The sequence below is a fragment of the Pristiophorus japonicus genome, chromosome 13 (assembly GCF_044704955.1).
Source record: "Pristiophorus japonicus isolate sPriJap1 chromosome 13, sPriJap1.hap1, whole genome shotgun sequence".
Taxonomy (NCBI): Eukaryota; Metazoa; Chordata; class Chondrichthyes; family Pristiophoridae; genus Pristiophorus; species Pristiophorus japonicus.
Window position 1 is genome coordinate 193,492,211 of NC_091989.1, and position 26,062 is coordinate 193,518,272.

Below are 26,062 nucleotides of genomic sequence, written 5' to 3' on the forward strand. Positions count from 1 at the left end.
TCGTAAGTATAGACGTATAACTTGCTTGCACTTTCTGTTGATATTAACAAAACCAACAAGTTGATGTTTTTTGTAGCGTCCGAACCTATATAATTTGGATTAATCTACTCGGTTGAGCCAACACACATCCAAACCAACCGTTCTGTAATTGTATATATTCTGACAATGACTGGAACTTTCGATAAACACAGTAGCCTACCATGTACCTTTAGCCAAGATTCTGAAAAGCAAAAGACAGTGCCATGATCCAAATTCTAATTATTTCCTCCCCTGCCCTCCTCGCTAGGTAATCGATCTGCTAGCGATGTATGAGTCACCGATGGGAATTCAACAAGTGGCCAACCTTTATGTGGGAACCTAGTCATGGAGTAGCAACAGACTGTTTTCGGCTCCTCTCTGGTCCAGAGGCACTAGAAGAACCCCACCTGCTGCCCCGACTAAGATCATTTATCCCAGCACCGAGGGATCAAATCCGGGACTTCCCCAAAGCTCTTGGTTTGGTCACACCCTGCCACATGAACCAATCAGAAAACTCGCCTCCCGACAACTTCAGACCGCTCCCTCCCAGGGGGTGTCTGAGAGTTTATCCAGTGATGACCCGAGTCATACGGATCAGATGGTTTATGTCGATTTATTCGGGATGGCAGCGAGAGCATTACAATTGCCCTGTGAACTTCAGGACTAGAGAGGGAATGTGGGGGTGGGAGGTTGGAAACAATAACCAGGAGTCCCACTCCTGATTCATATCTAATAACTAGATAACATTTATAATGTTGAAAGAAACTTTGAACGGACCGCACACCCCCCAAAAAAATTAGAGGGAACATTGCCAATAACCCTGCCGGAACTGTGCATGTGGGAAATCCTCTAAGGTGTGCTGTGCCCCATGGTTGAATAGCACTGACTGCCAGGATTCACACTAGGCAGCGGTATCAAAGGACATTTAGTGTTAATTCTATTCAGGTGGTGGATATTAATTGGGAACTCTTCTGTGTTCATATATATGGGAAGCTTATCTTGGGGGTGCCCGGTATATAATGTGTGCCTCTGTAAATAAAGGCGTGTTAGCGACTGAAGACTAGGCTCTAGTATTCTATGCTTCACCACCTGGCTATTCGACTTTTACATTTAGTACCCATGGAAATGCACCCCAACAAGGAGTCAATGTATCTGAAGTGGAAAGGGGTGAAGAGAGGAGGGCACGATTAAAAGTCAAGGCCTTGCTCGAGGAGCACACGTACCATAACTTTCGATTGCAGCCCAGTCTAAGGGAACTGGTGCTTTCCTCTTGCGCCACAGTTGATCCATTGTGAGCAGGTACTTTATATCATCCCTGAAAAGCTAAGAAAAGATCGGTGTGTAAAAACCTTACAAGATTAACATAGAAACATAGAAAATAGGTGCAGGAGTAGGCCATTCAGCCCTTCTAGCCTGCACCACCATTCAATGAGTTCATGGCTGAACATGCAACTTCAGTACCCCATTCCTGCTTTCTCACCATACCCCTTGATCCCCCGAGTAGTAAGGACTTCATCTAACTCCTTTTTGAATATATTTAGTGAATTGGCCTCAACTACTTTCTGTGGTAGAGAATTCCACAGGTTCACCACTCTCTGGGTGAAGAAATTCCTCCTCATCTCGGTCCTAAATGGCTTCCCCCTTATCCTTAGACTGTGTCCCCTGGTTCTGGACTTCCCCAACATTGGGAACATTCTTCCTGCATCCAACCTGTCTAACCCCGTCAGAATTTTAAACGTTTCTATGAGGTCCCCTCTCATTCTTCTGAACTCCAGTGAATACAAGCCCAGTTGATCCAGTCTTTCTTGATAGGTCAGTCCCACCATCCCGGGAATCAGTCTGGTGAACCTTCGCTGCACTCCCTCAATAGCAAGAATGTCCTTCCTCAGGTTAGGAGACCAAAACTGTACACAATACTCCAGGTGTGGCCTCACCAAGGCCCTGTACAACTGTAGCAACACCTCCCTGCCCCTGTACTCAAATCCCCTTGCTATGAAGGCCAACATGCCATTTGCTTTCTTAACCGCCTGCTGTACCTGCATGCCAACCTTCAATGACTGATGTACCATGACACCCAGGTCTCTTTGCACCTCCCCTTTTCCTAATCTGTCACCATTCAGATAATAGTCTGTCTCTCTGTTTTTACCACCAAAGTGGATAACCTCACATTTATCCACATTATACTTCATCTGCCATGCATTTGCCCACTCACCTAACCTATCCAAGTCGCTATAACAGATCGAATCAACCACTGATTACTGTCGTCAACTTTGGTTTAAACAGTAACATTCCACTTTCCTGATGGCTTACTGTCCAGCGTAGTGCTGATCCATACAGCCCATAATGTCGCAGGATCAATCCCTGGTCACTGCCGAGCTCTCTGATCTCAGCTTTCACAGCGGTGGGGCATTGCAACTCGTCTCCATGCCTACTGGCGGCCCGTGACAGCCGTGGCTCAGTGGGCAGCACTCTCGCCTCGGAGTCAGAAGGTTGTGGGATAAAGTCCCACTCCAGGGACTTGAGCACAAAATCCAGGCTGACACTCCCAGTGCAGTGCTGAGGGAGTGCTGCACTGTCGGAAGGTGGCGTCTTTTGGATGAGCCGAGGATTTGGATTAAACCGAGGCCCTGTCTGCCCTCTCAGCTGGACATAAAAGATCCCACAGCACCATTCGAAGAAACGTGAACATTCTGCTCCTCCCCCGAATGGGTCAGTAGATAACTCGGCACAATCCGGGGCGTGAGCATCGGACCGTCCGATCGGTGTAGCTCAGTGCCACAGCAAGCCGTGCATTTACCCACCGAGCCACGGCAGAGCTGGGACACATTCTTTCTAAACATTTTAAACCAAGCGAGCTCGGGAGGATCAGGTGACATTGGACCTGTGGTTCCCAAAGCTCTCCACCACTGGGTCTGGGTCTGTTGTAGACTCATTGATAGAGACTGGTCAACAACTCCATTATCGTTGGATCGTGGGACGACCAGGATGGCGAACTAGATAGACCTTTGCCTTTCTATGTTTAGCAATTCCTATGTTCTATTCTTCTGATGATCTTATATTTACGTTCTGTAGTTACAGATTCACTGACCAGTAGAAACAGTTTTTCTAATTTACAGAATCAAAGTTCCTTCTCATTTTGAGCACCTACATCAGACCACTAGCCGTTTGCCCCAGCCAAGCTTATGTTACGTGCAAGAGTGGTACAGGGTGCCGAGCAGGAGAGAGATCTCCGGGGGTTCCAGTGAGTAAATCTACTGGATGATCGTAGGCAAACTTAATTCTTTATACAACTAGCAATTCCCACGTTGCTAAATATTTAGAACCGTGTGCGAGGCTATAACGGGGTCCGAGGCACAAACTCCACCCTCAGACTGCAAGGTCACCCCAGACACTGGAACACGTTGCATCCTGTCCATCCACTCCTCACTGTTCACTGAGTAACGAGGGAATGTGAAAGTCTCAATGACTGTACCTTGTTGAATATTTTGACTGGATCGTACCCAGTGGATCTGGCCCAGTCCTTTGTGGATACACGGTTGATGCCACCGTCCTCGTTGGAAGCTCCTGCCCTCGCTGCTGCATCCGACAGCTCCCCTACCAACAAGAAAATTGGCAAACACACTTAGGAACATGAGAATTAGGAGCAGGAGTCGGCCCCTCGAGCCTGCTCCACCATTCAATATCATGTCTGATCTTCGAACTCAATTCCACTTGCTTGCACTATCCCCATATCCCTCGATTCCTCTAGAGTTCAAAAATCTGTCAATCTCAGCCTCGAATAATACTCAACGACTTAGCATCCCTCTGGCGTGGAGAATTCCAAAGATTCACAACCATGAGTGAAGAAATTTCTCCTCATAAGAGCGTAAGAAGTAGGAACAGGAGTAGGCCATATGGCCCCTCGAGCCTGCTCCGCCATTTAATACGATCATGGCTGATCCGATCATGGACTCAGGTTCACTTCCCTGCCCATTCCCCATAACCCCTTATATCTCCTTATCGGTTAAGAAACTGTCTATTTCTGTCTTAAATTTATTCAATGTCCCAGCTTCCACAGCTCTCTGAGGCAGCGAATTCCACAGATTTACAACCCTGAGAAGAAATTTCTCCTCATCTCAGTTTTAAATGGGCGGCCCCTTATTCTAAGATCATGCCCTCTAGTTCTAGTCTCCCCCATCAGTGGAAACATTCTCTCTGCATCCACCTTGTCAAGCCCCCTCATAATCTTATACGTTTCGATAAGATCACCTCTCATTCTTCTGAATTCCAATGAGTAGAGGCCCAACCTACTCAACCTTTCCTCATAAGTCAACCCCCTCATCCCTGGAATCAACCTAGTGATCTAATCATTTCAGTCCTAAATGGCTGACCCCTTATCCTGAGACTATGACCCCCTAGTTCTAGACTCTCCAGCCTGGGGGAAACAACATCTTAGCATTTACCCTGTCAAGCCCTCTAGGAATGTTATATGTTTCAATGAGATTACCTCTAATTCCTCTAAACTCCAGAGACGTATAGACCCATTCTACTCAATTTACACAAAAAAAACATCTTCATCCCATCCCTAGTACTGATGATCAACACTGGCTGAACTGCAGCTGAATAGTGATGGGGAGAATCATACAATGTACAGCACAGAAACAGGCCATTCGGCCCAACTGGTCCACGCCAGGGTTTATATGCTGCACACGACCCTCCTCCCATCCTAGTTCATCACACCCCATCAACCTAACCTTCTATTCCTTTCTCCCACAGGTACTATTTAGCTTTCCCTTAAATGCATCTATCCTACCAGTCACTGTGGTAGCGAGTTCCACATTCTCACCGCTGTCTGGGTAAAAAAAGTTTCTCCTGAATTCCCCATTGGATATATTGGTGACTATCTTATATTGATGGCTCCTAGTTCTGGTCTTCCCCACAAGTGGAAACATCTTCTCTGTCTACCCTATTGAACCCTTTCATAATATTAAAGACCTCTATCGGGTCACCCCTCAGCCTTCTCTTCTCTAGAGAAAAGAGCCCCAACCGGTTCAGTTTTTCCTGATAGGCAGTGAGGAGAGAAATCAGGCTTGTGTGTATTTTGTTTTAAAGTAACTTTGGAAAGGAAGAGTGTGTTGTGATCTAATCACGTGTGACTGGTGTTGACTGGCTATGTCCAGGGGTCAGATCCCCACCACAACTATGTTCTGTAGCAAGGTCGACAACTTAGTAAATGGCATCACGGTTTAGTTCTACCACTCAGCTGGATGGTACCCTGCGACACGCTGCTGGACAGAATAACACTCCTTTATGCTAGTTTATTGCAGGTCAAATTAAGATCATGTACTTACAGGCAGCCTCTGGGTCGGCCGTGTCAGGAGATACTTCCTGGTCAGCATCTTCCTCTCCAAACAACTGGCTACAGAAAGAACAGAAATTATTAGCACTCTTCCATTTAGTGTTGGATGCTCTCCTGGATCGGCCAAATCCAACCCAATGGACCAAACTCACCCCTACTGTACACAACCCAATGGACCAACCCACCCCTACTGTACACAACCCAATGGACCAACCCACCCCTACTGTACACAACCCAATGGACCAATTCAAATCCCCTAGCTATAAAGGCCAACATACCATTTGCCTTCTTCACCCACTTTCAGTGACTGATGAACCATGACACCCAGGTCTCGTTGCACCTCCCCTTTTCCTAGTCTGCCTCCATTCAGTACTCAGCCCAATGGACCAAACTCACCCCTACCGTACACAACCCAATGACCAAACCCACCCCTACTGTACACAAACCAATGACCAAACCCACCCCTACTGTACACAACCCAATGACCAAACCCACCCCTACTGTACACAACCCAATGACCAAACCCACCCCTACTGTACACAACCCAATGACCAAACCCACCCCTACTGAACACAACCCAATGGACCAAACCCACCCCTACTGAACACAACCCAATGGACCAAACCCACCCCGACTGAACACAACCCAATGGACCAAACACACCCCTACTGTACACAACCCAATGACCAAACCCACCCCTACTGTACATAAGCCCAATGGACTAAACCATTCCCATTAAATGTGTCAACCAGAACATTTAAAAGAAATTTAAATACCAGAAGCTAAATAAGCAAGGAGATGGGGCGAAAGCAGATAGCTCGGGGGGGTGTGTCTTAGTACAGACACAAATGGGCCGAATCCCGCACTAAGAATTTTATGATTGCGCAAAATCTTAATAGACCAAATGCGTTTATTGCACAGAATCCCAATGGATCAAATCCCTTGCTATGATAGAGATTCAATACCTATGTTCACTTACACTGTTTGAGGCCACAGCGAGGTATTTGTTCTGGGAATGTGGGCAGGGCTGGCAAGGCCACATTTATTGCCCATCCCTCATTGCCCTGAGGCCAAGAGTCAACCATGCAGTGTGGGGCCAGACCCGGTAAGGACGGCAGATTCCCCCTCTTGAAGGGCATGAGTGAAGGAGTTGGGTTTCTACGTGGCAGCGCAGCTGAGAGGGAACATTTCATGGTCATTTTACCCGGTGCCAGCCCAGATGTACTGAACTCAATTTCTTTCAAGCTCTGGATCAGTAGTCCAGGACCTTAGATACTCGGCTACTGTACCCTGGGCGTGAATGTGGGTCCAAAGTGCCTATACCTCGCAAGTTAAAAAATCCACGACTGCATCGGAAAGTAAAATCAAGCTCCCCCTCCAATGTTCACTCTTTTTTTGCGGCCCATTCAGTTTTGTGCACCTTGGAAGAGCTGGTCCCAGGCTGCGCAGGTCTGGCAGAGAGCTAGGCGGCCATGTGACCTTGTGGCCCGCTCCCCCGAGACCTGCCCGTGACGCAGGGTGACCAATCCACTCGCCTGTTCAAAAACAAGCCCGACACACACGCACTGGCAACCATTTCCCGTTAGTTGTTGAGACACAGGCAGGCAGGCACACAAGTGCGCACTTCTCTGCTCCTTACTTGAAGAGATACTTTGCCCAAACGATACAGTGGATTGGCTCTGAAGGAGTGTTTCGGATTGTGCAACCTGGGAATGTTTTCTGCGTGGGTTTGGGCTGGCACTCGTAGCATTCTGTTATTCCCTGCGAAAAGAACAAATTGTAATTTCAGCAGCATTGGGACAGGTCCCAGACTCTCACTGAAGCTGTGTTATTTGTGGGAGAGAAAACAAACCGGTGTGCGATAAGGTGAGAGCCCCGAGGAAAGGAAGACTTGTGTGAGCCTCAGAGGGGACGGTATTAACTGCGAGGCCAGTCATGCCACAGCAAGTTTTTAAGTTGATCAAAAGTGCTGTGCTTTTTCAGCTGAACACTCAAGGATGAGGGCAATGTCGGGACATTAAGAAAAGACAAAAGACATGCATTTCTATCGCATCTTTTATGACCTCCAGATGTGCCAAAGCGTTTTACAGCCAATGAAGTACTTTTGAAGTGTAGTCACTGTTGTAATGTAGGAAACACGGCAGCCAATTTGCGCACAGCAAGCTCCCACAAACAGCATTGTGATAATGACCAGATCATCTGTTTTTTGTTACGTTGATTGAGGGTTAAGTATTGGCCAGGACACCGGGGATAACTCCCCTGCTCTTTTTCGAAATAGTGCCGCGGGATCCTTGACATCCACCTGAGAGAGCAGACGGGGCCTCGGTTTAACGTCTCATCCGAAGGACAGCATCTCCGACAGTGCGGCGCTCCCTCAGCACGGCACTGGGAGTGCCAGCCTGGATTTTGTGCTCAAGTCTCTGGAGTGGGACTTGAACCCACGACCTTCTGACTCAGAGGCGAGGGTGCTACTCACTGAGCCACAGCTGACACTAAAACCCCCACAGTGGGCCAGAATGGGCCTTTGAGGGTGCTCGTAGAGTACCAGAACCACTTCACTACCACGCCCACATTTGAGTTTGCTGATCCTGAACAGCACAATAGTTGGGTTAAAGTGAGGAGATAAATTAAATATAGGGTCCCCACTCTCAATCACCATCCAGCGACAGCGGCTGGGAAGATGTATGCGTGCAGTCACGAGGTGAGGATGGTATCAGGCTCAGCAGTTACAACCACTCGGTTAAAGCTCACATGGACAATGGTCACTGAGGGCAAGATACCGAAGGCCAGCCGTGTCAACTGCAGCGAGAGTCAGCACCTTCTGGAGGAGTCCAGGAATTTGGGAGCGCGAATGTCGGTGAAAATTAAATGAAGAACCAATCGTCACGGAATACAAGTAATGTTTGATACCTTTTTGATGACAGTAACTTGACCGAGATATCCTGCAGTCCCGCTCTCGATAAGAGGAATGTCAGCAGCCAAACACATTCTATTCACGTGGTTACGGGCGGCTGAAGAAATACAACAGATCGAATAGAGGCGACATTAGGGATCTGGAAACTCGACCATGAAGCAACAACTGGACATGCACGCAATCTAAACAAATGTACTCACGCAAAAAATACCAGGCACTTCCATTTGTGTAATGTGAAAGAGTACTGTCTCAGTGCAGACGGGGAGAGAGACTAACTGTCCTGGGTTAGAGTGGGTAGAATGCTGAACTGTTCCAGTACAGAGACAGCTGTGGCGTCCTGTGCCAGCGCGCACAGCGGGTGGTTACTGCCCACTACAGACTTACTGCGAGTAATTCTCCCGAGTAACTCGCTGCTTTAACACAATGAGTTTGATTTTTTGAAAAGTATAGCTGTCTGCCGGAATCCAGCTGGTGACCTTGTGGACCAGAACCTTGACTCAGCGAGGAATTGTTACGCTACCTGAAAGCGCAATAGGAAGCCACTGCACCTATCTCGCCATTCCTGACGTGCCGCTTGCAACGCCACCATTCTGCTTACTAGCCTCTCTATTCTGGCAATGTCCGAGTTGAACGACCATTAACATGCGCTTCCCCAATGACTCATTGGCTCATAACATAAGAATTAGGATCAGGAGTGGGCCACATGGCCCCTCGAGCCTGCTCCGCCATTCAATGGGATCATGGCTGATCATCGACCTCAACTCCACTTTCCCGCTCGATCCCCACATCCCTTGATTCCTCTAGACTCTCAAAATCTAGCGATCTCAGCCTTGAATACATTCAGTGACTCAGCAGCCACAGCTCCCTGGGGCAGAGAATTCCAAAGATTCACCGCCCTCAGTGAAAAAATTCCTCCTCATCTGTCTTAAATGGCCGACCCCTTATCCTGAGTCTGTGACCCCTGGTTCTAGACTCTCCAGCCCGGGGGAAACAACCTCTCAGTGTCCACCCTGTCAATTCCCTTCAGAATCTTGTATGTTTCAATGAGATCACCTCTCATTCTTCTAAACTCCAGACAGTATGGGCCCATTCTACACAATCTCTCGTCATAAGACAGCCCTCTCATCCCAGGAATCAATCAGGTGAGCCTGCATTGCAACACCTCCAAGGCAAGTATATCCTTCCTTAGATAAAGAAGCCAAAACTGTGCACAATACTCCAGGTGTGGTCTCACCAAGGCCCTGTACAACTGTAGCAAGACTTCCTTACTCTTATACCCCCAACCCCCTTAAGGCAGCGACTCACTGAGCCACGAGGATCGGGAAGGTGACAAGTTTGGTCCTGGTTTGTGCTCAGTTGGTCTCATCCAGGGCCGGCAGCGGGATTTCTATGTCTGCCCCGATGTTGGGGAAGTCCAGAACCAGGGGACACAGTCTAAGGATAAGGGGTAAGCCATTTAGGACCGAGATGAGGAGAAGCTTCTTCACCCAGAGAGTTGTGAACCTGTGGAATTCTCTACCACAGAAAGTTGTTGGGGCCAGTTCATTAGATATATTCAAAAGAGAGTTAGATATGGCTCTCACGACTAAAGGGATCAAGGAGTATGGAGAGAAAGCAGGAATGGGCTACTGAGGTGAATGATCAGCCATGATCATATTGAATGGCGGTGCAGGCTCGAAGGGCCGAATGGCCTACTCCTGCACCTATTTTCTATGTTTCTAGTACGACTGTAAAAATAAAAAAGGGAAGGTGGCTCAACCGTGGCTATCAAGGGAAATCAGGGATAGTATTAAAGCCAAGGAAGTGGCATACAAATTGGCCAGAAATAGCAGCGAACCCGGGGACTGGGAGAAATTTAGAACTCAGCAGAGGAGGACAAAGGGTTTGATTAGGGCAGGGAAAATGGAGTACGAGAAGAAGCTTGCAGGGAACATTAAGACGGATTGCAAAAGTTTCTATAGATATGTAAAGAGAAAAAGGTTAGTAAAGACAAACGTAGGTCCGCTGCAGTCAGAATCAGGGGAAGTCATAACGGGGAACAAAGAAATGGCGGACCAATTGAACAAGTACTTTGGTTCGGTATTCACTGAGGAGGACACAAACAACCTTCCGGATATAAAAGGGGTCGGAGGGTCTAGTAAGGAGAAGGAACTGAGGGAAATCCTTATTAGTCGGGAAATTGTATTGGGGAAACTGATGGGATTGAAGGCCGATAAATCCCCAGGGCCTGATGGACTGCATCCCAGAGTACTTAAGGAAGTGGCCTTGGAAATAGTGGATGCATTGACAGTCATTTTCCAACATTCCATTGACTCTGGATCAGTTTCTATGGAGTGGAGGGTAGCCAATGTAACCCCACTTTTTAAAAAAGGAGGGAGAGAGAAAACAGGGAATTATAGACCGGTCAGCCTGACATCGGTAGTGGGTAAAATGATGGAATCAATTATTAAGGATGTCATAGCAGTGCATTTGGAAAGAGGTGATATGATAGGTCCAAGTCAGCATGGATTTGTGAAAGGGAAATCATGCTTGACAAATCTTCTGGAATTTTTTGAGGATGTTTCCAGTAGAGTGGACAAGGGAGAACCAGTTGATGTGGTATATTTGGACTTTCAGAAGGCTTTCGACAAGGTCCCACACAAGAGATTAATGTGCAAAGTTAAAGCACATGGGATTGGGGGTAGTGTGCTGACATGGATTGAGAACTGGTTGTCAGACAGGAAGCAAAGAGTAGGAGTAAATGGGGACTTTTCAGAATGGCAGGCAGTGACTAGTGGGGTACCGCAAGGTTCTGTGCTGGGGCCCCAGCTGTTTACACTGTACATTAATGATTTAGACGAGGGGATTAAATGTAGTATCTCCAAATTTGCGGATGACACTAAGTTGGGTGGCAGTGTGAACTGCGAGGAGGCTGCTATGAGGCTGCAGAGTGACTTGGATAGGTTAGGTGAGTGGGCAAATGCATGGCAGATGAAGTATAATGTGGATAAATGTGAGGTTATCCACTTTGGTGGTAAAAACAGAGAAACAGACTATTATCTGAATGGTGACAGATTAGGAAAAGGGGAGGTGCAAAGAGACCTGGGTGTCATGGTACATTAGTCATTGAAGGTTGGCATGCAGGTACAGCAGGCAGTTAAGAAAGCAAATGGCATGTTGGCCTTCATAGCAAGGGGATTTGAGTACAGGGGCAGGGAGGTGTTGCTACAGTTGTACAGGGCATTGGTGAGGCCACACCTGGAGTATTGTGTACAGTTTTGGTCTCCTAACCTGAGGAAGGACATTCTTGCTATTGAGGGAGTGCAGCGAAGGTTCACCAGACTGATTCCCGGGTTGGCGGGACTGACCTATCAAGAAAGACTGGATCAACTGGGCTTGTATTCACTGGAGTTCAGAAGAATGAGAGGGGACCTCATAGAAACGTTTAAAATTCTGACGGGGTTAGACAGGTTAGATGCAGGAAGAATGTTCCCAATGTTGGGGAAGTCCAGAACCAGGGGACACAGTCTAAGGATAAGGGGTAAGCCATTTAGGACCGAGATGAGGAGGAATTTCTTCACCCAGAGAGTGGTGAACCTGTGGAATTCTCTACCACAGAAAGTTGTTGAGGCCAGTTCACTGAATATATTCAAAAAGGAGTTAGATGAAGTCCTTACTACTGGGGGAATCAAGGGGTATGGTGAGAAAGCAGGAATGTGGTACTGAAGTTGCATGTTCAGCCATGAACTCATTGAATGGCGGTGCAGGCTAGAAGGGCCGAATGGCCTACTCCTGCACCTATTTTCTATGTTTCTATGACTGGATTAGGGAGAGGAACAGGATCATTTTCCTTTTTCACAAGGAGGGGTGGCATACACCTGACATGTAGTCCGTTGTGTTTAGAAGGTTGGGGGGTGAGGTGGGGGGGGGGGATCTGATCGAGGTGTTTAAAACGATAAAGGAAAGATTTGCAGGGCTATGGGGAACCACGGAGCAGTGGGACTAACTGGTTCACTCTTTCAAAGAGCTGGCACAGTCAGGATGGGTCGAACGGCCTGTGCTGTATGATTTTATGATTTGATAGGGTAGATACAGATAAACAATGATGGGGGAACCCAGAACAAGGGGGCACATTAGAGCTAGGGGGTGATGTCAGGAAGCATTTGTTCCACACAGAGGCCAGTGGAAGTCTGGAACTCACTGCCTTAATAGGCTGCGGATCAATTGAAATTTTCAAGATCGAAATGGATAGAGGTTTGATTGGAAAGGTTATCAAGGGGTATGGATCAAAGGTGGGTAAATGGGGTTGAGGTCCAGATCAGCCATGATCTAACTGAATGACACAACTGGCTCGAGGGGCTGAATGACCTCCTCCTCTGACGAATATAATGTATTTATAATTTCAGCATTGATGTGGATGGATCACAATCGAGTTAGTCAAGCCCGTATTCTTCCTTCTCAAATCAGTGAGTATCCATTATCCTGGTCTGCATTCCTCATGCCCAAAACCAGTAGAGCCCCCGAAATCCTTACCCCTGTTATCCAGAGCATTCATCACAAGCGTGAACTGCCTGAAGAATTCCACGTTGTAATCTGGGCTGTGGGAAACAAAAGTGACAGCTCTCTTTTAAACGGGTTACCACAAACAAGACACAAAAAAGAAATCAAGATCCCACATTGCTGTCCCAACAGCTCTGTCACAACATTACATTCTCCTCCAATTCTGTACAATAATTCCAAACCTCTTGTTCATCGTTCCGATAGCTCAGCAAGTTTAATGGGGAAAGTCAGAGGCTGGGAACAACGTTCCCGCTAAGCTGCGCGGCAGTCTGGAGGTCCCGTGCAGGCCGCTCACCAGCTCTTAGATTGAAGAAACCGCGCATGCACAAAAATTTGAATGGGCCCGCAGCCAGTTAAAGGGACCACGCACCTAAAATTGAAATTAGAGGGAACGCTAGCTGGGAGAATGGCAAGGGAGGAGAGTAAGGAGATGCACGTAGGTCGCCATGCACTGCAGGACACGAGCTTCAGATAGAGCTGTGACGGGAGGCTCAGTTCCCGACTGGACAGCATCTGCACCGACTGAGCCATCGGGGTGGCAACTCATTATAACAACATAAGAAATAGGAGCAGGAGTAGGCCATACGGCCCCTCGAGCCTGCTCCGCCATTTAATACGAGCATGGCTGATCCGATCATGGACTCAGCTCCACTTCCCCGCCCGCTCCCCATAACCCCTTATCCATTCATCAGTTAAGAAACTGTCTATCTCTGTCTTAAATTTATTCAGTGTCCCAGCTTCCACAGCTCTCTGAGGCAGCGAATTCCACAGATTTACAACCCTCTGAGAGAAGAAATTCCTCCTCATCTCAGTTTTAAGTGGGTGGTCCCTTATTCTAAGATTATGCCCCCTAGTTCTAGTCTCCCCTATCAGTGAAACATCCTCTCTGCATCCACCCTGTCAAACCCCCTCATAATCCTATACGTTTCGAGAAGATCATCTCTCATTCTTCTGAATTCTAATGAGTAGAGGCCCAACCTTCCCTCATAAGTCAACCCCCTCATCTCCGGAATCAACCTAGTGAACCTTCTCTGAACTGCCTCCAAAGCAGGTACATCCTTTCTTAAATATGGAAGCCAAAACTGTACCCAGTATTCCAGGTGTGGGCACACCAATACCCTGTACAACTGTCGCAAGACTTCCCTGCTTTTATACTCCATCCCCTTTGCAATTAAAGGCCAAGATTCCATTGGCCTTCCTGATCACTTGCTGACTCATTGATGAGTCGGGCGAGTATGGAGAAGGTAACTTAACACAAGACCAATCAAGAATTGGAAAAAGCCGTTTGATCCAACATCGCGAAGGTTGGTAGGACTACATCCAGATTTGGCATCCATAAACGAATCTTGAGATGAGGAATTGCTTAAGTTGCTTTCGACAAGCTCAATCATTTCTGCTCTCATCATTTGATTTAGACTCCACTCAAAGTCTCCTAACATAACAGGCTTCGATGGCACATCTATGGACACTTGGAATCTTTTTAACTAAAGGAATCAACAGCCTTATCTTGGTTCTCAGTTTTAATCAGTGTCTCTTTAAATTTTTCTTGGCCGTGGGTGGCTCTGGCAAGGCCGGCATTTATTGCCCATCCCTAATTGTCCTTGAGAAGGTGGTGGTGAGCCGTCTTCTTGAACCGCTGCAGTCCGTGTGGTGAAGGTGCTCCCACAGTGCTGTTAGTTTGGTTTCCAGGATTTAGGAATTTAAAAAAAAACTGGTACTATCAGTAAAAGTGACCATGAAAAGCTGTCGGATTGACGTAAAAACCCAACTGGTTCACGAATGTCCATTAGGGAAGGAAACCTGCGGCCCTTACCCGGTCCGGGCCTATATGTGACTCCAGTCCCACACCAACGGAGTTGATTATTAACTGCCCTGTGAAATGGCCTAGCGGGATACTCAGTTGTATCGAACAGTATTCAAATCTACTTCAACAACAGGACTTTTAAAGAAGTTGCCGTCAGTCCAGTGCACTATGACCAGATGAACAGTTTATGTTGCGAATCAGCCAGGTTACATGAAGATACTCTCCTGATTAACTTCTCGCCACCTGTGCAGTGCACCAATCACCCCTTTTGTGGCTGGAACATAAAATCCAGGCTGACACTCCCAGTGCAGTGGGTGCTGCACTGTCGGAGGTGCCGTCTTTTGGATGAGACGTAAAAGATCCCATGGCTCCCAGGGTAGGGGAGTTCTCCTAGGCGTGCTGGGACCAATATTTGTCCCTCGACCAATACCACTAAAAAAAAAATTATCTGGTCATTATCACACTGCTGTTTGTGGAAGCTTGCTGTTCGCAAATTGGCTGTCGTGTTTCCCACATTACAACAGTGACTACACTTCAATGGCTATAAAGAGCTTTGGGATGCTGTGAAAGGCGTTCGAGGAATGCAAGTTCTTTCTTTTAGTCACTGTCTGATCGAGGGGAACAGGGCTGGGCTACCAGAGCCAAAGCTACATTCTCACCCCTTCAGATTCACCGCCACTCCTCCGTTCCCCGGATAGTACAGGAAGCTCACCCAATCATCACTTCAAAAAAACACATTGTTCTGCGGACATGCCCTCCGCGGTCCAGAACAAGGCTGACCAAAGATAAAACTTACTTCATGATGCTGTCGTGATAAGCGGTAATCTTGGCCTCGGGGCAGAACTGCAGGGCACTCTCCTTGGCCACCTGCAAACCAAATTATACAGAGGGGCAATCAAAACCAGTCCCATCCAAGCCAATAATGGATCTGCTACCGATCCGAGAATATACAGCACAGAATCAAGGCATTCAGCCCAACTGGTCTGTGCCGCTGTTTATACTCCACATAGGTCTCCTCCCATTCTATGTACCTCATCCCAGCCTTTCAGTATATCTTTCTATTCCTCTTTCTCTCATGTACTCGTCTAGTTTTCTTTTGAAAGTATCTCTGCTATTTGCCTCAACCACTTCCTGTGTTAGCGGGTTTCACATTCTAACCACTGAGGCATCCACTGGGAGGACAGACGCACCAACAAGAGTATTCTCGCTCAGGCCAACATCCCAGCATCGAAGCACTGACCACACTCGACCAGCTCCGTTGGGCAGGCCACATTGTCCGCATGCCCGACACGAGACTCCCAAAACAAGCGCTCTACTCGGAACCCCTACACGGCAAGCGAGCCCCAGGTGGGCAGAGGAAACGTTTCAAGGACACCCTCAAAGCCATCACCATCGGCACCTGGGAGTCCCTGGTCAAAGACCTAAGTGGAGGGCGCTGAGCACCTCGAGTCTCATCGCCGAGAGCATGCAGAAACCAAGTGCAGGCAGCGGAAGGAGCGTGCGGCAAACCAGACTCCCCATCCACCCTTTCCCTCAACCACTGTCTGTCCCACCTGTGACAGAGATTGTAATTCCCGTATTAGACTGTTGAGTCACCTGAGAACTCACTTTGAGAGTGGAAGCAAGTCTTCCTCGATTCCAAGGGACTGCCTATAATGATGATGATGATTCTAACTCCTCTCTTAGTAAAAGAAATTTCTCCTCATTTCCCTGCTGGATTTATTGGTAATTATCTTGTATTTAAAATGACTGAGCCTCCACAGCCCTCTGGGGTAGAGAATTCCAAAGATTACTCCTCATCTCAGTCCTAAATGGTCGACCCTTTATCCTGAGACTGTGACCCCTGGTTCTAGACTCCCCAGCCCGGGGGAAACATCCTCCCTGCATCTACCCTCTCAAGCCTTGTAAGAATTGTGTATGTTTCAATGAGATCACCTCTCATTCTTCTAAATTCTAGAGAATATAGACCTAGTCTACTCACTCTCTCATCATCGGACAATCCCCCCCCATCCCAGGAATCAGCCTGGTGAACCTTCGTTGCACTCCCTCTATGGCAAGTATATCCTTCCTGAGGTAAGGAGACCGACACTGTACACAATACTCCAGGTGTGGTCTCACCAGGGCCCGATATAATTGCAGTGAGATGTCTTTTTACTCTTTTTGTAATAAAGGCCAACATACCATTTGCTTTTCTAATTGCTTGCTATACCTGCATTTAACTTTCAGTAATTTGTGTACAAGGACACCCAGGTCCCTCTGAACACCAACACTTCCCAATCTCGCACTATTTTTAAAAATACTGTTTGTCTATTTTTCCTACCAAAGTGGATAACTTAACATTTCTCCACATTATATTCCATTTGCTAAGTTCTTGCCCATTCACTTAACCTGTCTATATCCCCTTGAAGCCTCTTTGCATTCATCCATCACAACTTACATTCCCACCTAGCTTTGTATCATCACTTAACTTGGATATATTAATTAACCCTGTCTGGTTGCACAGTAGTGGATCTAAAATAGACGATTCTCCAGTAGGTCCCTCGACATACTGATCTGGAAAACTATCTTGAATGCATTCAATGAACTCTTCCTATATTACTGAAAATTTGCTTTGCCCAGTCAATATGAAAGTTGAAGTCCCTCATGATTACTGCATTACTCCCGTGAGATGCCTCTCTAATTTCCTGATTTATACTCTGCCTGACATTACAACCACTGTTAGGGGGCCGATAAACCACTCCCACTAGTATTTTCTGTCCCTTGTTGTTTCTTAGCTGCACCCAAACTGATTTTACATTTTGTTTTTCTGAGCCAAGATCTTTTCTAGCTTTATCCCCTCCTTTATTATCAGAGCTGTCGCTACTCCCCCCGGCCCCCTCTTCCATTCTGCCTGTCTCTTCTAAAAGTCAAATATCCTGGAATATTTAGTTCCCAACCTTGGTCACTCTGCATCCACGTCTCTGTAATGGCAATTAAATCAAACCGATTAATTTCTGTCTGTGCTATTAATTCATCAATTGATTTGCGAATGCTTCGTGCATTCAGATATAGTGCCTTTAGCTTTGACTTTTTGCTATTTTCCCTGATGCCCTTTGTTGAGCCCTCTGTCCCTTGCTGACCAGCTCTGCTTATCTTTACCCAAATCACTACTCTGCTCTGCAGCCTTGACATTTCTCTTACTGCTTTTAAATTTAGCCGTTCCTGAACCATCCCAACCCCCTTCATTTGTTTAAAGCCCTATCTACCGCCCTAGTTATTCGATTCACCAGGACACTGGTTACAGCCCGGTTTAAGTGGAGCCCATCCCAATGGAACAGCTCCCTTTTTCCCCCAGTATTGGTGCCAGTGTCCCATGAAGCAAAACCCTTGTCTCCCACACCACTCTTTGAGCCACGCATTTAAAACTCCTCATCGGTCTGTCCCTATGCCAATTTGCACATGGCTCAGATAACAATCCATAGATTATTACCTTTGAGGTTCTGCATTTAATTTGGACATTACAACAGTGACTACACTCCAAAAGTACTTCATTGGCTGTAAAGCACTTTGAGGCTTCGGTGGTCGTGAAAGGCGCTATATAAATGCAAGTCTGTCTTTCTTTCTAGCTGCTCAAACTCCCTCAATAGAACCTCATTCCTAGTTCTACCTGTCATTAATTCCTACGTGGACCACAGCAACTGGATCTCCCCCTTCCCACTCCAAGTTGTTCTCCAGCCACGAGGCGATATCCTTAACCTTGGCAACGGGCAGGCAACACAACCTTCGGAACTTCCGGTCGCGACTGCAGAGAACAGTATCTATCCCCCTGACTATACTGTCCCCCACATTCCCTTTCACTCCCCCCACATAAATGGCCTCCTGCACCATGGTCAGCTTGCTCATCCACCCTGCAGTCCTTGTTCTCATCCGCACAGGTAGCAAGTACCTCATACCCGTTGGTCAAAGACAAGGGCCGAGGCTCCTCTATCACTATATCCTGGGTCCCCATACCTTCCTGACTCCCAGTCGTACCCTCCTGTCCCTAACCACTGACTAACTCTAAAGTACTACTTAACCTAAGGGGTGCGACTGCCTCCTGGAACAAAGTGTCCAGGTAACTCCCCCCCCCCCCTCCCTGATGCCCCGTAATGTCTGTACCTCGTACACCAGCTCAACAACTCTGAGCCGAAGTTCTTCGAGTTGCAGACACTTACTGCAGATGTGGTTGTTCGGAATCACGATGCTCTCCACCAATTCTCACATGCTGCAGTTACAGCACACCACCTTCTCTGCCATCTCTAGCTAACCTTTATTTATTTGATTAGTTAATTCATTATTTTTTTCAATCAATTATTTGTTTTATGACTTAATTTGTTTATCTAGTTTTAGTTATTAATTTAATAAAGTAAAGTTATAGCAATTTAGTTTCTTAACTAGCTTAGAGACAAAACAAAACTGTCCCTTGGTCAATTTTGGATCCATGCTGCACTACCTCTTTAATCCCATGGGTTTTAATTTTGCTAACAATTCTATTATGTGGTACTGTGTCAAATGCCTGTTGAAAGTTCATATACACAACATCGACTACACTACCCTCATCAACCCTTGCCGTCACTTCATCAAAAATCCCAATCAAGTTAGTCAAACACAAATTGACTAACAAATTGCCTCTGGTTCTTTTGCCAATCACTTTAAATCTGTGTCCCTCTGGTTACCGACCCTCCCTGTCAGTGGAAACAGTTTCTCCTTACTTACTCTATCAAAACCATTCATGATTTTGAACACCTCGATCAAATTTTGCCTTAACCTTCTCTATTCTAAGGAGAACAATCCCAGTTTCTCCACATAACTGGTACTTTGGTGGGGGGGGGAAAGAGAGAGAAAAGCGTCCTGCGATCATGAGACACGCTACATAAATTCATATTATTTTTTACTTACTGTAAGAAGCTTAAAAAAAGACCAACCTGCTATTCCAACAGAGGGTGCACAATTCATACAGAGTCTCCTCAGCCTAATCTCCTGGGGGAGGATAATAACTGGAGGGAAAGCTGCCTGAGGAGGAAATGATGAAGATTCCTCCTGAGCTTGAACTCTTTCCAATTACAGGGTCGCAGGGGGAAAACCCCGACAGAAAAGGTCGAGCTTTATAACGTCGGACTAACGAAAAAAAACCCGTATTTATACAGAACCTTGAATGTAGAAAAACTTCACAAATCACTTCACAGCGGCAAGGAAAAAAAACAGAGGCCTATCTCTTGATGATGCCGTCTCTCACCTGAGCTTTTGACTTGCCAACATGCTTCTTCTGGAAGAGAAACTGCCGGTTGAGGTTGCTGACGTCGATGGTATCCAAATCCACCTAGAAACAAGGGAGGGTGGATTGTTACACAGTTTAAGCTCATCCAGAGATGGCACCAAAGCGAAATAAATCCACAGGATCAGAACCATCTCTCGCACGCTCCCAGACATTTGTTCACAAGGACAGAAGGAAAATTGGAAGAAAGAAATGATCATACTGAATGGTGGTGCAGGCTCGAAGGGCCGAATGGCCTACTCCTGCACCTATTTTCTATGTTTCCATGGAAGGACAAAAGCACCTGAATCGGGAAGCTCCGTCCTCTCACGAATACCCGGAATCAGGAAATGATAGCGTGGGAGATATTCCACCCAAACAACGGGACCACTGAGGGGGACAGCTCGAACGACAAGCTGATAAACTGTTTTTTTAAAAAGCGGATGGGATCTTAGGTTTAATAAACCGGGACACAGAATACAAAAGCAATGTGACGTTAAACCAATACAAATCATTGGTTAGGGTACACTTAGAATGCAATCTACTGTTTTTAATTCAAAGTTGTTTATTTGCTCCAAAGTTCAAATTAAGCAATTTAATAAAACAGCGGAGATTTTTTTTGCACTATTTCAATTCAAATGATCAGATAATTCTAATTAAGCAAACTTAAGTGCAAACTGTAATGTGTCCGTGTTTGGGCGTTCTACTTTCGGAAGGATGTCAGGGCCCTGGAGAGGGTGCTGAAGGGATTCGTTATGATGCCAGGGTGAGAGGCGACAACTATGAGGAGGGACGAGAGACTGGGCTCGTTTCATGAGAACAGAGGCGGTTAAGGGGAAATCTGACAGAGTTGTAGAAAACAAGGCGGGGTTTTGATGAGGTAAATTGAGAAAACTATCTCCAGTGGTTGGTGGATCAGTGACGAGAAGACAAAAATTTATCACCACAAAACAAAGAATGTTTTTACGCAGACAGTTGTTAGAACCTACTTCCCTTAGCTTGGGGGGGGGCGGGGGGTCAACAACCAGGGGGCATTAAATTATTGGTAGAAGCTTTACAGGGGATTTGAGGGGAAATTTCATCACCCAGAGGGTGCTGGGGGTCTGGAACTCACTGCTTGAAAGCAGAAACCCTCACCACATTTAAACAGTACTTGGATGTGCACTTCAGGTGCTGTAACCTACAAGGCTACGAACCAAGAACTGGAAAGTGGGATTAGGTGGGATAGCTCTTTGTCGGCTGGCACGGACACAAATGGCCTCCTTCTGTGCTGTAAATTTCTAGGACATGGATTGAGCGACCAGAAACAGCGGAAAAGATGTTATTTTTCAAAATATGAAAAGTGTAATGGTGAAAGGGCAGGGAATAAGATGAGGGGAGATAGCTTTTTCCAGAGAGCCAACACTGGGGCGATGGTCCAAATAGAATGAACAAAGAGAAAGTCAAAAAAAGTTATATTTATATAGTGCCTTATCACATCATCACAATCTGAGTGGTTCACACCATGAAGCACTTTTGGAGTGCAGTTTGTGCAGCCAATCTGGATAAGAATATCTGCTCTTTCATGTGATAAAGCGCTATATTAGAAAGAAACGCACACTTGCATTTCTATAGCGCCTTTCGCGACCACCAGACATCCCAAAGAGCGTTACAGCCAATTAAGTCCTTTTTGAGAATAGTCGCTGTTGGTAATGTAGGAAACGGGGCAGCCAATTTGCACACAGCAAGCTCTCACAAAGAGCAATGTGATAATAACCAGATAATTTGTTTTAGTTATATTAATTGAGGGATAAATATTGGCCAGGGCACCCGGGAGAACTCCCCCTGCTCTTGTTCAAAATAGTGCCATGGGATCTTTAACGTGCACTGAGGGAGCGTCGCGCTGTCGGAGGGGCAGTACGGAGGGAGCGCCGCGCTGTCGGAGGGGCAGTACTGAGGGAGTGTTGCACTGTCGGAGGGGCAGTACTGAGGGAGTGTTGCACTGTCGGAGGGGCAGTACTGAGGGAGTGCCGCACTGTCGGAGGAGCAGTACTGAGGGAGTGCCGCACTGTCGGAGGGGCAGTACTGAGGGAGCGCCGCGCTGTCGGAGGGGCAGTACTGAGGGAGCGCCGCACTGTCGGAGGGGCAGTACTGAGGGAGCGCCGCGCTGTCGGAGGGGCAGTACTGAGGGAGCGCCGCGCTGTCGGAGGGGCAGTACTGAGGGAGCGCCGCGCTGTCGGAGGGGCAGTACTGAGGGAGTGCCGCGCTGTCGGAGGGGCAGTACTGAGGGAGAGCCGCACTGTCGGAGGGGCAGTACTGAGGGAGCGCCGCACTGTCGGAGGGGCAGTACTGAGGGAGTGCCGCACTGTCGGAGGGGCAGTACTGAGAGAAGGCCGCACTGTCGGAGGGGCAGTACTGAGGGAGTGCCGCACTGTCGGAGGTGCCGTCTTTCAGATGAGATGTGGTCTCTCAGGGGGATGTAAAAGATCCCAGGGCACTATTTCGAAGACGAGCAGGGGGAGTTCTCCCCGGTGTCCTGGACAATATTTATCCCACAACCAACATCACTAAAACAGATTATCTGGGTCATTATCACAGTGCTGTTTGTGGGATCTTGCTGTGCACAAACTGGCTGCCGCGTTTCCCACATTACAACAGTCACTACACTCCAAAAGTACTTCATTGGCTGTAAAGCGCTTGGGGATGTCCTGAGGCGCTATACAAATGCAAGTCTGCCTCCCTCTGGGCCACGAGCGGCCCGCGGCTTCACTGCCGCCCGCCCGGCGCTGAAAGCCGGTGTGCTCCGCACCGCGAGGCCCAGGCCGCGCTCCCCGGCCTCTCCCGCCGCCCGGCCCCCGCTCCTCACCACCTCGATGTCCCTGAAGCCGCCGAGCACCAGGTTTTTGAGCAGCTCGCAGCCGATGCCGCCCGCGCCCACCACCAGCAGCCGGCAACAGGACAGGCGCTCGGCCAGAGCGCGGGACAGCGGCCCGACCAGCGCCATCTTCCCCGCCAAAGGCCGCAGGCCCGGCCCGGCCTCCGCTCGCCGGGAAAAGCCCAGGGCCCGAGCGCGGCCTCCGAGGGCAGCGCCGCCTGCCGGCAGCTCGGAGCGGCACCGGGCCTCCGGCTATAGCGCCACCTCCCGGGCCTCCCCACACAGCGCCACCTCCCGGGCCTCCGGACACAGCGCCACCTGCCGGGCCTCCCCACACAGCGCCACCTGCCGGGCCTCCGGATACAGCGCCACCCGCCGGGCCTCCCGAAACAGCGCCACCTCCCGGACTTCCCGACACAGCGCCACCTGGCGGGCCTCCGGATACAGCGCCATCCGCCGGGCCTCCCGACACAACGCCACCTGCCGGGCCTCCCGACACAGCGCCACCTCCCTGGCCTCCGAACACAGCGCCACCTGCCGGACCTCCTGACACAGCGCCACCTCCCGGGCCTCCGGATACAGCGCCACCTGCCAGGCCTCCCGACAAAGCGCCACCTGCCGGGCCTCCGAACACAGCGCCATCCGCCGGGCCTCCCGACACAGCGCCACCCTCCCGGGCCTCCGGACACAGCGACTCCTCCCGGGCCTCCGGATACAGCGCCACCCGCCGGGCCTCCCCACACAGCGCCACCTCCCGGACCTCCGGATACAGCGCCACCTGCCGGGCCTCCGGATACAGCGCCACCTGCCGGTACAAGCTATGTCGCACTTGGTCTATTGAAGGTATTTTGCTGGTTTCCCCACGAGATGAGCTGGTTAAGATAATAATAACACAAGAATTAGAAGCAGGATTGACCATACGGCCCCTCGAGCCTGCTCGGCCATTCAATAAGATCATGGCTGACCTTAGGATTATAGAATCATAGAAAAATTACGACACAGAAGGAGGACATTCGGCCCATCGTGTCTGTGTCAGTCGAAAAAGAGTTACCCAGCCTAATCCCGCCTTCAGGCACCAGGTCCGTAGCCCTGCTGGTTACGGCACTTCAGGCGCACATCCAGGTACTGTTTAAATGTGGTGAGGGTTTCTGCCCCTACCACCCTTTCAGGCCGTGAGTTCCAGACCCCCACCCCCCTCTCTGGGTGAAGAAATTTTGCCTCATCGGCCCTCGAATCCTTCGACCAGTTACTTTAAATCTGTGCCCCCTGGTTATTGACCCCTCTGCTGAGGGAAATAGGTCCGTCCTATCCACTCTATCCAGGCCCCTCATAATTTTATACACAATTAAATCTCCCCTCAGCCTCCGCTGTTCTAAGGAAAACGTATATATGTGGACTTGTATATACTTTGTACAGCCACCAGAGGGCTCATTCCCCGGAGTCCCAAGGGATCCCATAATCCCTTGGGAGCACAGGTATTTAAGGAGGCTTCACAGGTTGCAGAGACACTCTTGAGATCTGCAATTAAAAGACTACGGTCACACTTCACTTTGAGCTCACAGTGTTCAGTCTGACTCTTTCTCCATACACAACAACTGGCGACAAGATACAGATAGCGAACCCAAAGATGCAGAGAACAGTGGGCATCCTGGAGAAATTTTCGGAGGGAGATGATTGGGAAACTTTTGTGGAGCGACTCGACCAATACTTCATGGCCAACGAGCTAGATGGGGAAGAGAGCGCTGCCAAACGCAGAGCGATCCTCCTCACCGTCTGTGGGGCACCAACGTATGGCCTCATGAAGAATCTGCTCACTCCAGCGAAACCCATGGAGAAATCGTACGATGATTTGTGCACACTGGTCCGAGAGCATTTGAACCCGAAGGAAAGCGTTCTGATGGTGAGGTACCGGTTCTACACCTACAAAAGGCCTGAAGGCCAGGAAGTGGCGAGTTATGTCGCCGAACTAAGACGCCTTGCAGGACATTGCGAATTTGAAGGACATTTGGAGCACATGCTCAGAGACTTATTCGTACTTGGCATTGGCCATGAAACCATACTTCGCAAGCTTTTGACTGTAGAGACCCCAACCTTGAGTAAGGCCATAGCAATAGCCCAGGCGTTCATTGCCACCAGTGACAATACAAAGCAAATCTCTCAGCACACAAGTGCTGCTACAAGTACTGTGAACAAAGTGATGTTGTTTTCAAATCGTAACGTACAGGGCAGGTCACACATACCTGCAGCTACACGTCCGCAGATGACTCAGAGTCCACCATCAAGGGTGATGAATGCAAGGCCATTAACACCTTGTTGGCGCTGTGGGGGTGATCATCTTTTCCATTCATGCCGATTCAAAGGGTACGTTTGCAAGGGCTGTGGAACAATGGGACACCTCCAACAAGTGTGCAGCCGAGCTGCTAAGCCTGTTAAACCTGCAAACCACCACGTTGCAGAGGAGGACAGATCCACGGAGGATCACAACAAACCAGAGCATCAGACCGAGGAGGCAGAGGTACATGGGGTGCACACATTCACCACGAATTGTCCCCTGATAATGCTGAATGTTGAACTAAATGGACTCCCGGTGTCAATGGAGCTGGACACGGCGCGAGCCAGTCCATCATGGGCAAAAAGACTTTCGGACGTTGTGGTGCAACAAGGCCTCAAGGCCAGTCTTAACTCCAGTTCGCACGAGACTAAGAACTTACACGAAAGAACTGATTCCTGTAATCGGCAGTGCTACCATAAAGATCTCCTACGATGGAGCGGTGCAGAAGCTGCCACTCTGGGTGGTACCGGGCGATGGTCCCACGCTGCTCGGCAGGAGCTGGCTGGGAAAGATACGCTGGAACTGAGGCGACGTTCGAGCGCTCTCGCGCACTGAGGACACTTCGTGTGCCCAGGTCTTAAACAAATTTCCTTCGCTGTTCGAACCAGGCATCGGGAAATTCCAAGGAGCAAAAGTGCAAATCCACCTAATTCCGGGGGCGCGACCCATCCATCACAAGGTGAGAGCAGTTCCGTACATGATGAGAGAAAGGGTAGAGATCGAGCTAGACCGGCTGCAAAGAGAGGGCATCATTTCACCGATTGAGTTCAGCGAGTGGGCCAGTCCTATTGTCCCAGTCCTCAAGGGAGACAGCACCGTCAGAATCTGTGGTGGTTACAAAGTAACTATCAATCGTTTCTCCCTGCAGGACCAATACCCACTACCAAAAGTCGACGACCTCTTTGCAACGCTGGTGGGAGGAAAGACGTTCACGAAGCTGGATCTGACTTCAGCCTACATGACACAGGAACTGGAGGAATCATCGAAGGCC

At 48.5% G+C, this 26,062-nt stretch overlaps 1 protein-coding gene across 1 annotated transcript in view; it reads right to left on the bottom strand.

Moving 5' to 3' along the window:
- uba2 (ubiquitin-like modifier activating enzyme 2) overlaps positions 1-22,945 on the bottom strand; it is a 53,443-nt gene extending 30,498 nt beyond the window's left edge. The window contains exons 1-9 of the mRNA XM_070896874.1: positions 22,731-22,945; positions 19,868-19,951; positions 15,410-15,480; positions 12,783-12,847; positions 8,267-8,367; positions 6,996-7,117; positions 5,349-5,416; positions 3,491-3,612; positions 1,242-1,341 (exon numbers count right to left, since the gene is read on the bottom strand). Coding sequence (XP_070752975.1) covers positions 1,242-1,341; positions 3,491-3,612; positions 5,349-5,416; positions 6,996-7,117; positions 8,267-8,367; positions 12,783-12,847; positions 15,410-15,480; positions 19,868-19,951; positions 22,731-22,868 — 871 coding nt within the window. The 5' untranslated portion in view covers positions 22,869-22,945. The remainder of the gene's footprint in view (positions 1-1,241; positions 1,342-3,490; positions 3,613-5,348; positions 5,417-6,995; positions 7,118-8,266; positions 8,368-12,782; positions 12,848-15,409; positions 15,481-19,867; positions 19,952-22,730) is intronic.
- Between the last annotated feature and the right edge of the window lie 3,117 nt (positions 22,946-26,062).